Source organism: Neltuma alba, unplaced genomic scaffold, assembly GCF_004799145.2.
Source record: "Neltuma alba isolate B1F8T4 unplaced genomic scaffold, ASM479914v2 tig00001358_pilon, whole genome shotgun sequence".
Lineage (NCBI taxonomy): Eukaryota > Viridiplantae > Streptophyta > Magnoliopsida > Fabales > Fabaceae > Neltuma > Neltuma alba.
Genome location: NW_021632430.1, coordinates 11,941 through 23,979, shown reverse-complemented (window position 1 = coordinate 23,979; position 12,039 = coordinate 11,941). Strand labels below are relative to the sequence as shown.

General features: G+C 35.9%; 2 protein-coding genes across 2 annotated transcripts; one reads left to right on the top strand and one right to left on the bottom strand.

Moving 5' to 3' along the window:
• Window positions 1-213: 213 nt before the first annotated feature.
• On the top strand, window positions 214-1,590 carry LOC114755916 (probable inactive receptor kinase At2g26730). The gene is made up of 3 exons (XM_028944816.1): window positions 214-219; window positions 716-794; window positions 893-1,590. The coding sequence occupies exons 1-3, from the start codon at window positions 214-216 to the stop codon at window positions 1,399-1,401; spliced, it is 594 nt and encodes a 197-aa protein (XP_028800649.1). The 3' UTR covers window positions 1,402-1,590.
• A 6,532-nt stretch (window positions 1,591-8,122) lies between these two features.
• Window positions 8,123-10,550, bottom strand: LOC114755907 (pentatricopeptide repeat-containing protein At5g55740, chloroplastic-like). The gene is given in 2 exon segments (XM_028944807.1): window positions 8,123-8,309; window positions 8,311-10,550. Coding segments are annotated over 2 exon segments (2,193 nt in total). The 5' UTR covers window positions 10,441-10,550; the 3' UTR covers window positions 8,123-8,246.
• Between the last annotated feature and the right edge of the window lie 1,489 nt (window positions 10,551-12,039).

Genomic DNA, 12,039 nt, shown 5'->3' with positions numbered 1-12,039 from the left:
TTCATACGGAACAATATTCTTGATGTTTGAAACTGGCATTATTTTCTCTGGGTTCTGCGAGTGAAGGTGTTGACCAAACTTTCAACTCGTTCCAGCTGTAAATAGGGATGAAGATTTTAGGATATTGTAATTTAATTGAATTTAATATAGGAGTACAACATAAGAATGTGTGCATGAACTAATGTCTGTCTGGATGATTGATTGGCGTTGATAATGGCGGTAATTGAATATTATTGTGTTGGTAATCAAAAAGCAGAGCGTAGGGTGCGCTGCTTCATCATGATCTGGTCTTCAAAATCCATACCTCCGCAGCAAACATTCCCCGTCTCCCTTTTGCTTTTGTTATCTCATGTCCCTTCCTTCAAGCAAGCAAACATACCCCTCTCTCATTATTTGATTTATGATTTATTCCCCTTTTTTCCTTAATAAAGAGAAAGAAAACTAATAAAGCCAAAGCAAATTTCCACTCTACCTTCATAAAAGGAAAACAAAAGGCAATATGCCACTTGGCGTGCTTTTTTATGCCTTCCAAAGCTACCACGCTCCAACAAGACCGACCATCCAAAGGAGAATGTTATTTCCAATGTGCTTTTTATTTTTCATCTCTAAGAATGTGATTTTTCTTCCAGTATTTTTGTGATTTATTATGTGGAGACAAAGTGAAATTGTTTTGTTATGATCATTATCATTAATATTATTGGTTAATAAAATTTAGATTTGGGAATGGAATACAGGGAGCAGGGGGTCAGGGAGGTCGCCGCTTGACTGGGATAGCCGAATGAGAATAGCGCTGGGTGCTGCCCGGGTTTTGCTTCACCTACACGTGTCGGGAAAAGTGGTCCACGGTAACGTAAAAGCCTCCAACGTACTTCTCCGAGGAGGCGATAATGAGGCCCGTTTTCGGACTTCGGCCTCAACCCGTTATTCGCCAACACCACGCCCCTCGAACCGAGTGGCGGGCTATCGGCCCCCGAAGTTCTTGAAACGCGGAAAGTCACTTTCAAATCCGACGTGTATAGCCTCGGCGTTTTGTTGCTGGAGCTCCTCACCGGGAAGGCGCCGAACCAGGCGTCGCTGGGCGAGGAGGGGATTGACCTTCCGAGATGGGTTCAGTCGGTGGTCCGAGAAGAATGGACGGCGGAGGTGTTCGACGCGGAGCTCATGAGGTACCACAATATAGAGGAAGAGATGGTTCAGTTGTTGCAGATAGCCATGGCGTGTGTGTCGGTGGTTCCCGATCAGAGACCCACCATGCAGGAGGTGGTACGGATGATGGAGGAGATCAATAGGAGCGAGACGGACGAGGGGTTGCGGCAGTCGTCGGACGATCCGTCGAAGGGATCGGACGGTCAAACGCCGCCGGCCGAGTCAAGGACTCCGCCCAGATCAATCACGCCTTAACGAAACTCGAAGGGAAAATATAAATATTTGTTTTTTGGGGGGGAAGGAAAAGAGAAAAGGGAAAAAGGGAAAAGGACAAAGGCGAGGTGATGTGGGGAAGTGGAGGATGGTGCGTGAGCGAAAATATGAAATTATAAGCTTTGGGAGTTTGATTGGTGGGTGCGACGGTGGCTGCAATTGTGTGTATTTCTTTCTTTCTTTTCTTGATTTTTATTTTTTTATTTTAATTTTGAATGATTTTTATAGGTGGGGGGAGGTTTGAAATTGAAGCTCCCATGAATTTGAAGGAGATTTGACTATTTGTAGTTTTTCTTGGAAGCAAAATTGATTTTATTGTGGTCCAAAAAAGGTTTCTTCCACACTTGTGTCTGGAATTTTCATAATTACGTCTGTTTTTGCCGAAAAAGACAACGACATTATAGGGTTACAATAGCGGCATTACAGTTACAAGTGATTAAAATATGATCATAGTGTTTTTATGAAGAATTTTTAAGAGTCAGAATGATGATTTAGAATAATTGAGTAGAGATGGTCCGTGGCTTTAAATTTGACGTAATTTTTTTTTTTGGTCAAAAAAATTTGACGTAATTGAAGTGGTAATGAGTTTTAATTGCATGCACACACACACATACACACAATACGGATGGTTGAGTCAGATTCATCTGGACAACTTTGGTTGTAAGCATATTCTTGTCTCCATTTAAAAAAAAATAAAAAAAATAAAAAGATTTTCATGGTGTGTGTGGTGTGCATTATCGTACATTATTATTATTTTTTAAGAAAGGCACAAATGTTGATAGACTGACGGTAGGGAAGGTGAGTTTTTTTATTAGGAAATATAAAATGAATTGTTAAGAAAAAACAGAGAAAGCGAGATACGGCAGAGGAGAGGAGGGTGGGGTGAGGGAAATGAAGGAAGAGAGTGGCAGGGACGGAGACAGGCTGGGGGAACGCCATACATAACATAATGGAGTCAATGACAGTCTACAGGAATTTATAATTATATTTGTAAGCACTTATAAGTATGTACCTCTAATTTTTTTTTCCCTTCCATCTTCTATTTTATTAAAATTCCTCTCAGCCGCTGGTCAAAAAAGAAAAATCTTCTCAGCCCTCCCGTCAAATACTGTGTCATGAAAAGGACAGGAGAGGGAGCTCTATGCTTTGCAGGTAAAAAAGTTACAAGTCGGTCAATGTATTTTATGTATGTGGATGATAATAAAACGCAATTTTATAGCCTGCTTCGCCCCTTGGATCACTTTTTTATGATCCTTTTGAAATAATTTATCAACAACTTTTTAATTATAATTTACTGAATATATGAAAATATGTAGGAATAATTTTATCTTAATTTATGTAAAATATGTTTATAATAATTTCAAACATGATGACAAATGATGCATCTATCTGTGTTTGTTCCTTCCAAACACCAGGACATGAAAATAACAAAATTGGGTCCTGTCAGGAAGGTGAGACATATGGCAGTTTTTTAATTATAATTTATGAAATATAAAATAAATATGTAAGAAAAATTTTCTCTCAATTTATATAAAATATACTTATAAATAATTTTAAGTGATGTCAAATAGAGCCCTAGTTATTCCCTAGGCTCAACGCTTCCCTCCTGTTCCCCTTCTCATCCTCTTTGGTCCTTCCTTCTTCCAACGTCCACCTCAAATTAAAGGAAGTCTCATGAATATAATGATCTTTGCGAGAGAATACAGGCCTTGCTTGAAATTACATTAAAAATGACTTATAAACACGTTTCATTAGCATAAAACTCTACTCATATATTTATCTCATATTTTATAAATTATGATTAAAAAATTACTCATGAATCATTTTAAATGAACACACCGAAGATGCCATATTATACCCCCACTTCCTGCGTTTTCTCACTTTCTCTCTCTTCCCATCCCTTCTTCATTATTATTGCATCTTTTATTCTCTTCTTGATGTTCCATTATTCAAGTCATTTCATGCTTCACGGCCCTGCGACTTCATAAAATGACAACAAAAAAATTAAAATGAAAATGAAAGCCAAAAATTAATATCCCTTTTTCTCTCTAAAGATTGCGCTTTGAATCTCATGAATAAAAATTTACTCGCCGTGAGCTATCCGCATCCCCCAAGAGTACATTACTACGATTTTATTTGGAAAGATGGGAAAAAAAATTATAGCAAGTAAAAGTAGTATTCATAAAATGACAGACATCCCTGTTAAATCCAATCAATCATCAACAGAATTGCTGGTCAAAAAAATCATCAACAGAATAGCCTTAAAGTGACACGTGGATGGGATTGGCATCCAAATTTGAGATTAAAAGGGATTCTTTTTTTGAAAGATGACAAAAACAAAGGCAATTGCAAAATCACAAATCAGGTATTTTCGCAAAAATATGTTATTATTTTTAAGTTAATTATTGTCAAATATTGTAACAAATCAGAATTTGAGATTTTGCAATTTTCACGATTTTTATTTTTCATTTTTTTCATTTAAAAAAAAAAAAGAAACATTGACTGGGACTGTTGTATGTGAAGCTTTTATTCGTTGTGTCCTAATTGATTAACTTTTGCTCGACTTTGCCTGGGTCTTGCCGCTTGCTGGATTTTCTTCGTGCTCCACTTTACATTTTCCTACTATATTTTGTTTTATATACTACTGAATTATTTATGTTTAATACCCTTTCTGGTTTCAATTCTACAAACTCGATAACTAATTTATGTAAATCAAAAGATTTAGTTGAATTTATTATTTGTAAAAAATATATATTGATTTTCGCAAGACACCCATTCTAATTAGTCGTAATAGAAATTATCCCATATGAACTCTTTGTTTAACATATGCCGTCAATAGAAATAATTTAAAAACTATCATAAATTTAAGACAGAAAGCAGACTATTGTTTGTGAATGAGACCAAAATATAATTATATTTACTCCACTTGTATAATTAAGTGTAACATTATACTACCTTAAGTCCTAATTATAAGAGCTAGTTGACTAATTAAGGAGATTAATAAAAGAAGTTAAGTTAGTTATTTGTAATAAATAGATGTTATCTTTTCAAAAATATTCTTGCTAATCAGATTTATTGGTTAGAATTATCATTATTAGAAGGATTGACTTTTAAAAAATACATAAATATGATAGACAAAATAGATTAAGGTTTTATATTTAAGATCATAATAAGAGTCAAACAAGATTTATATTAAGGATAAGAGAAAGTATTACTCCTCTGGTCCTAATTATAAGACCCAATTGACTTATTTGAGGAGATTAAGGAAGTAAGTTAGTTGGTTATTTATAATAAATAAGTGTTGTTATTCCTAAATATCCTTGCTAATTAAGTATATTAGCTAAAACTATCATTATTAGAAGGATTATCTTGGAAAAAAATGCATAAATATAAAAGAGAAAATGGATTGGGTCTTATAATTAGGACCATAATAAAAAGTCAAACTGGGCTTATATAAGGACCGGAGGAGTATGTGAAGTAGGCATACGTCATTGGTTACCATTATATCTATCATGATGAAAATTAAAAAAAAAAAACATGTTTTTTTTATTAACTTGAAAAATGTAAAAACAAATTTACATGAATAATTAGCGGATCATATGCAAAACATAGAGTCTCAGATGCTTTGTTTTTACTTTTAACCCTTTTTATCTGTCTCCTTCGTTCTTCTTTCTTTCTCTTACTTTTCGAGAACGACTTCACTCTTCGATGCCTCTCCAAAGCGAAACAAAAGAAGCCAACGGGCCTCAAATGCTGGAGCCATCACTTCAATATTAAATACCAACTTCGATTATTTATTTCAAAAATCAATTATATAATTAAATACCATAATTCGACGAGACTATTATATTGTCCAAGTGTATCATTACGGAAAGTATGGCAGGGAGTAATAGCATAAAGAGAACAAGGCCAGAACATACATAATTATCACAGAGTAACGTGACGGATCAGAAAAGAGTATTTTGAAAAATGATTAGTGCCACTGAAAAAGCTGGAGGGGCAGTAAGAAATATACATGCAAAGTCTTGGAAGCACTTTTATCGTTCATTATTATTATAATATTTGTGGTCCTCCCAAGAAAGAAAACAAGAGTATGGCTATAATAATAATAAAGCGAAAGACCCGTTTCTGTGGATTGATCAAAAAGCCACATGGTGGGGGGGGTATATATTGTATTGGATGCTCAGAGGCACACTCATTGAACTCTACTTTTACAGTTCAACAACTCTAAACAATCCCATTCCTATGATTATGAGATAAAAGCTTCATCGTATGTTAATTCTGTTCACCTAATTCTGTATCTTCTCTGCAAATTGGCCCAAGAAATTGACAGAAATACATGCTCTCTTGTCATCCTAGGAAATGAAATCTAATAACTCTGGCAAGTGAAGAGTGTTCTTCACGAAACACATGAATATTTATATATATATATATATATATATATTAGTTTACTCCTCATTCAGCGCCACATGATGCTCATCTACCTGAAGAATAAGAATGAGAAAAAGTTAGAGACAGGTGAGAGAACACATGACAATGCATCATCAACCACCATAAAGAAAAAGCTTTCTTGCCTTCTAAGTTCATTGTTTTTAACACTCACACACACACACACACACACATATATGCTGCTATGCAATAATGGTGACTTATGAAGCTCCTTAGAGAAGAAAGCTTTTTCCCCCACAAATGTTCAAGCCCTTGGTCATGAGTAGGAAAGTACGGGCACAAACATTCAAACGTTAAATTATCTTAGAGTTGAGTTTAAATACCAGTATTCATTGTTCAGAGGTTGTTGGTTTGATTACAAATAAGAAGAAACACATTACAAGATATGTACTCTGGTCATCACAACCATTATTACAAATTCAATAGTATCAGAGTAACATCACAACCACCATAGCAAAATATGATTTGATTATTCAATAGATTAGAACAACCGAACCACCACTTTTTTCCATAACTGTGAAAGAGCAAACGAGGCGAGTTCATTTTCATGGAGTTATAAGTTGTGATTAGGATGTTTGAGTTTTATTAGGAAAAAAACGTTAAATTCATTTTGATATGAAGGACTCACTTCGATACGTAATTCTTTAAGATACACTCCACCGGCAAATAGCCTTTTATTGTTAAAAGATATTCTTCACCTACAAAAGATAAATCAATCAAATCAAACCAATCAGAGAGACATGTACATAACATCAAAAGTAAATTCTATTGAAAGATATGCTACACATTTAAATCTCTTTTAATAATTAACATGTTTAATTTATCTTTTATAAATCGGATGTGCAATAAAATTTATGAATGGGAACATCTTCAAATGTAGGATACGGACTTAAGAAAAAGAAAAGAAAAAAACAAGAAGAATTGATGAATGCCAAGTGCTAACAGCCATCGTAAGGAATTTCACTTAGTGGTGGACCTGAAGGTATACTGTACTAACCCTTTTCAACACGCTGTTCCACCATCATGTGACTTCGCTTAACAGTTGAAGACCCAGTAGTTCGCCCAACTCTCCTTTTTCAAATAATGGAGTTTGAATATAGAACATGTTTATCTGCCATGGCCATTCAAAATTTTCCATCTGCTTGAGCAATTTAACTTCTAAAGGGATTTCACAAAAGAAAGGGGGAAAAAGTCAGCATTAATGTAGAGAATCACTCACATGACTTGCTCTTTTTGATGACTTGGTGACACCTCAGGAAGAAAGACTCCTAGTCTTGTCACTGGTTATCATGACCTGAATAGAGGAATTGTCGCCACATTATGACGCATCTTCGAAAAACAACGTGCAGCACGGTCATGCAAGTCAATGAAAAAATCTGGTTATACATCTTAAGCAAATATTGGGCTTAGTCCACTAGTCTTCTTTTAGCACATTGGAACTGCTAGTTTGATTGTGCTCTTTGAATGGAAAATTGGAAATAATTTCCTTTGCACATGGTTAGGCAGACTAAGCATTTTCAGTGACTGCGAAGCGGCATTGAGTGTTAAAGTGCTGTACTGGTAAGAGGGAATGCAAAATATGTATATGTATCTCAGAAAAGGGATTCATAATCTTGGCCTCTCAATCATGGAAAAATGCCACCTCTGACACTTCCTCATAGCTACTATTAGACAATTAGTCAACTCTCTTCTGGGTTATTAACTATTGACCTGGTGAAGAGCCAAAGGAGGCAGTATTTCTGAACTTTGAGTTTGTTAGAAACAAAAAAGAAATGTGTTAGAATTTCAAGCATTTATGGTACAAGAGAAAGGCTATCTTCAAGAAAACATCCATCTTTCACTGCAGCTAGATCACCTTTTCCGGGAAAATTTAATGATCCTGACAATTTTGATCTGAAATTGCATCATACCCTAGTACAGCAAGTTCTGTTTGAGAAAGATTTGCCTCTGAAACATTCTCCCAATTGATGGATCGATGCCTAATGTGTAGGGAAAATGATGTCAATCCCAAGGGGAGTTTGCATCCTTCTATAAGTTTTTACCATAATCTGACAGTAGATTTAGCTTTTAAGTTCCTTTCCTTCAATAGACTTGCCAATCGCCACTTTCTTATTCTCCATGTTACCCCCTATTTTTGGCAACTCATACAATTCCACCGGAATCATGAAGAAACATAGAAGAGGAGGATTTTTTCTCAGTACTATGGTCAACGAACTTTGCAGAATCCATTTCCTGTCTCAATAAACTCAACGTGGTGTGAATTTCTTCTATCTGGGGATGTGATCTAGTACCAGCAACAAATACATGAAGATCTTGTCCAACTTCAATCCAGCTACATCCTGGAATTTTTCTCAGGCCCTTTTCTTTCATTAGGCCCCTTATACTTGACACTTTATCCCATCTTCCTGCAGTTGCATACAAATTTGAAAGAGCCACATAATTACCTGAATTACCCGGGTCCAATTTTAATAACCATTTTGCTATATAACCTGCAAGTTCAATCTCATGGTTTTGTCCACAAGCCACAAGTAGAGATCCTAATATATGCGCATCGGGATGGCTAGGCATAGTAATAATAATCCTAAGAGCTTCATCTAACTGGCCATGGCTGGAAAGAAGTTTAATTAAGCAACCATAATGTTCTGCACTTGGCTTCATATGGAGTTCAGAGACCATATATTTGAAAAGCTCTAGACCTTCCTTCACCAATCCTGCATGGCTGCATGCTGACAAGACACTGGTAAAAGTTATGTGATCTGGCACTATAGGGTCTTTCTCCATTTGTCTAAAAAGCGCAAGAGATTCAATAGCTTGACCATTTAATGCATAAGCAGAGATCATTGCATTGTAGACGGGTAATTCCTTTCTTGAACACATGTTGAAAACACTCTTTGCGGTATTTATAGCTCCACATTTAGCATACATCTCCATTATAGAGGTCGTGATGTGAAGAGACAAAGAAACATAATGTCTCAGAACATAACCATGAATTGCCCTTCCATATTTCAACAATGTCATATTTGTACAGGCTGAGAGTGCACTAGTTATGCTAATGCTGTTTGTTCCAATTCCTGCATCCTGCATCTGCTTAAAAACCAGAATAGCTTCATAATTACGACCATTCTGAGCCAGACCAGATATCATTGTAGTCCATGTTATCAAGTTGGGTTGAACACCCTGGGAGTACATTTCTGAAAACATATTTTGAGCTTCAGTAGCCTGACCATTCCTAAAGAAACCCAAGATCACAGAATTCCATGATATCACATTTGGTGTGACGGTCTCTACTTGCATCCGATAGAATAATCTCAAGGCCTCACCACTCAGTCCCAGCTCTGCATAAGCAGCTAACATTGTATTCCACAATACGATATCTCTTTTTGTGGTAGAGCTAAACACTCTCCTCGCATAATCCATTTTCCCACATTTTGCATACATATCTATTATGCCACTTGAGACAACCAAGTCAGATTCGAAGTTGTTTTTAATGCAATAACCATGCCCAATCATACCAAGTTCTACATTCCTTGTATCTGCAGCCACAGTCAATAAAGATGATAGAGTCACACCGTCAAACCTTAAGTTTTCTTCTCTCATCAGATGGCACGTGTAAAGTGCCTTCTCAACCTGCCCATTGTGCACGTAAGTGGATGTGAGCAAATTCCATGTCACCTCGTCTTTCATGATTATTTTGCTAAAAACCATTTCAGCTTCTTCAGTCAATCCGACCTTGGAATAAAAGTTAATAAGGGAGCTACCCAAAATGTTGTCCAACTCTAATCCACCTATAATTGCCAGACCATGCCCTTGTCTTCCCTCTTCTAGTGCCTCCAAATTAGCAGATGCAGTAAGTAAACCTGATAGAGTGACCTGAGTCGGTTCGACACCTTCCATTCGCATGGAATGAAAGAGTTTAATTGCCTCCTCGTTCTGTCCATTTTGGGCGTAACCCAAAACCATTGAATTCCAAGCAACCACGTTCTTCTCAGGCATAGCATCAAACACCTTCCTTGCATCCTCCAAAAACCCAAATTTCCCATACATATCCACGAGACTACTTGCGACAAATACACATTGATCAAAATCCTTCATCTTTACGACGTTTCCATGAATTCCCTTCCCAGTTCCAGTCCATTGCAGAGCACCACAAGCTTTTAACGCATTTGGGACGACAAAATTATCCGGTAAAACCCCATTCTCTTGCATTTCACAGTAATTCAACAATGCTTCTACATACAAACCGCTTCGAGACTGCAAACCGATCATGGCAGCCCAGGAAAACACGTTCTGTTTCTCTAGTCTACGAAACAGACGATTTGCCACCTCCGGTTCGTCACATTTTGCATAAAAAATCACCAATTTCGTTTCAATGTACTCGTTCCTCGAAAATAAGTCGCCTTTTTTAATAATCTTAGCATGAATTTGCCTACCCAGAAAAAGAGCCCGCTCGTATACGCATCCCTGGAGAATTTCTCCATAAACATCAGGTCCAGCATGGAGGTTCCTGGATTCCATTTCAGTGAGCAAGCCCAGAGCTTTCTGGATTTTCCCATCTTTGCATAATGAAGACATATAACCAAAGTACGACTTGTGCAAGTCTTGATGATTTCTGCCATCATTATCTTTGAGGTTTATAAGTTTTGTTGGGACTTTAGGAAAGTCCAAAGTATTTTGGGGTTTCAGACGAGATAATCGTGGGGCTGTAGTGGTTGAGAAAGGAAGGCAGGCTATGCATTGCATGGAGGCTCAGTCCGACGGCAGCGACGACGTAGGAAAAAGGCGCCGATTGATTTTGCAGTGCCGCAACTAACCGAGCGGGAAGGGTATTTTCGTCAACTAAAAGTTTAACGGTCATCGTTCCCCTCGAATGGATAATGTCTGAGACAGAGTTATATAACAGTAAATGGCATTCAGGTAGATATATTTTCTTTTACCTGAATATTTATTTCATAATCTGTAATTCGGAATAAATTAATAATTTATTATGTAAGTACTATCTTATTTTTTTAATATAAGACCTTATTTGACTTTTATTTTGATTTTAAATATAAGATCTTAATATATTTTTTCTCTCATATTTATTAATTTTTTTAAGATAGTCCTTGTAATAATGATAGTTTTAGGCAATACATTTGATTAGTAAGGATATTTTAGAAAAGGCAACACTTATTTATTATAAATAACTAATTTAATTAATTTTCTTAATTTACTCAAATTAGTCAACAAGTCCTTATATTAAGGACAGGAGGTAGTAGTATTTTTTGGCAAAAAATAATAATATTTTAATTTATTTTTTAAAATAAAACATTTATATTTTACTTTAATTAAAAGAGATTAAAGAATAAATATGATAAATAATTCACAAATTCCAATATTCCACGGGTCCACGAGTAAGAGGCTTGGTTAGTTTGTTGTATGCTTATTGGGCTCAGCCCAAGTATATCAAAACTATAACTCACTAGGCCCATCTAATCTTACCATGCATTTTATTTTATTAATAAAGTCATTATAGAAATATTAAATGAGGAAGAGAAGCTGGGAGGAAGTGACAGAAGAAAGTGCAGAATTTGGATGAAGAAAAGAAGGTTGATGTTGATGGTGGGAAGTGTACTTTTGGCTGTTTACACAAAGAATTGAGGATGAGGATATGAGTCAACAAATATTTTAATTTAATTATAATTTAAATTAGTGAGAATAGAAATTCCAATCTTCTCAGTGACTCTAACTTAGTGTAACCTTTCATTTTCCCAACCAAATTCTTCCTTTTTCATTAGAGGCCGACCAATCCCCATTCTATTCCTTATTCTCCACTCTCTTATGCTTTCCCTCTCCAGATTCCCCCCCCTCTCTCTCTATACATATATATATATATATGGGGTCAAACTCGGTGCCAATCCTCTGTTATTCTCCATAATTAAATCATATACACCTTTGTGATAATCACCGTCTGATATATGTATAAATTGTTAGCTTTGCCTTTGATCATACATATGCTGAGTTAGTTAAATATAAGATTATGTTTTACTGATCCTTTAATTGTTTGCTTTCATTCGAGGTGGTTGATTCATCATTCACATGCACTTGAAAAAGCAGATCAACATCCAATGTCGGGGCATACACGTGTACATACATACATATATATATATATATATATATATGTATAGTTGATTG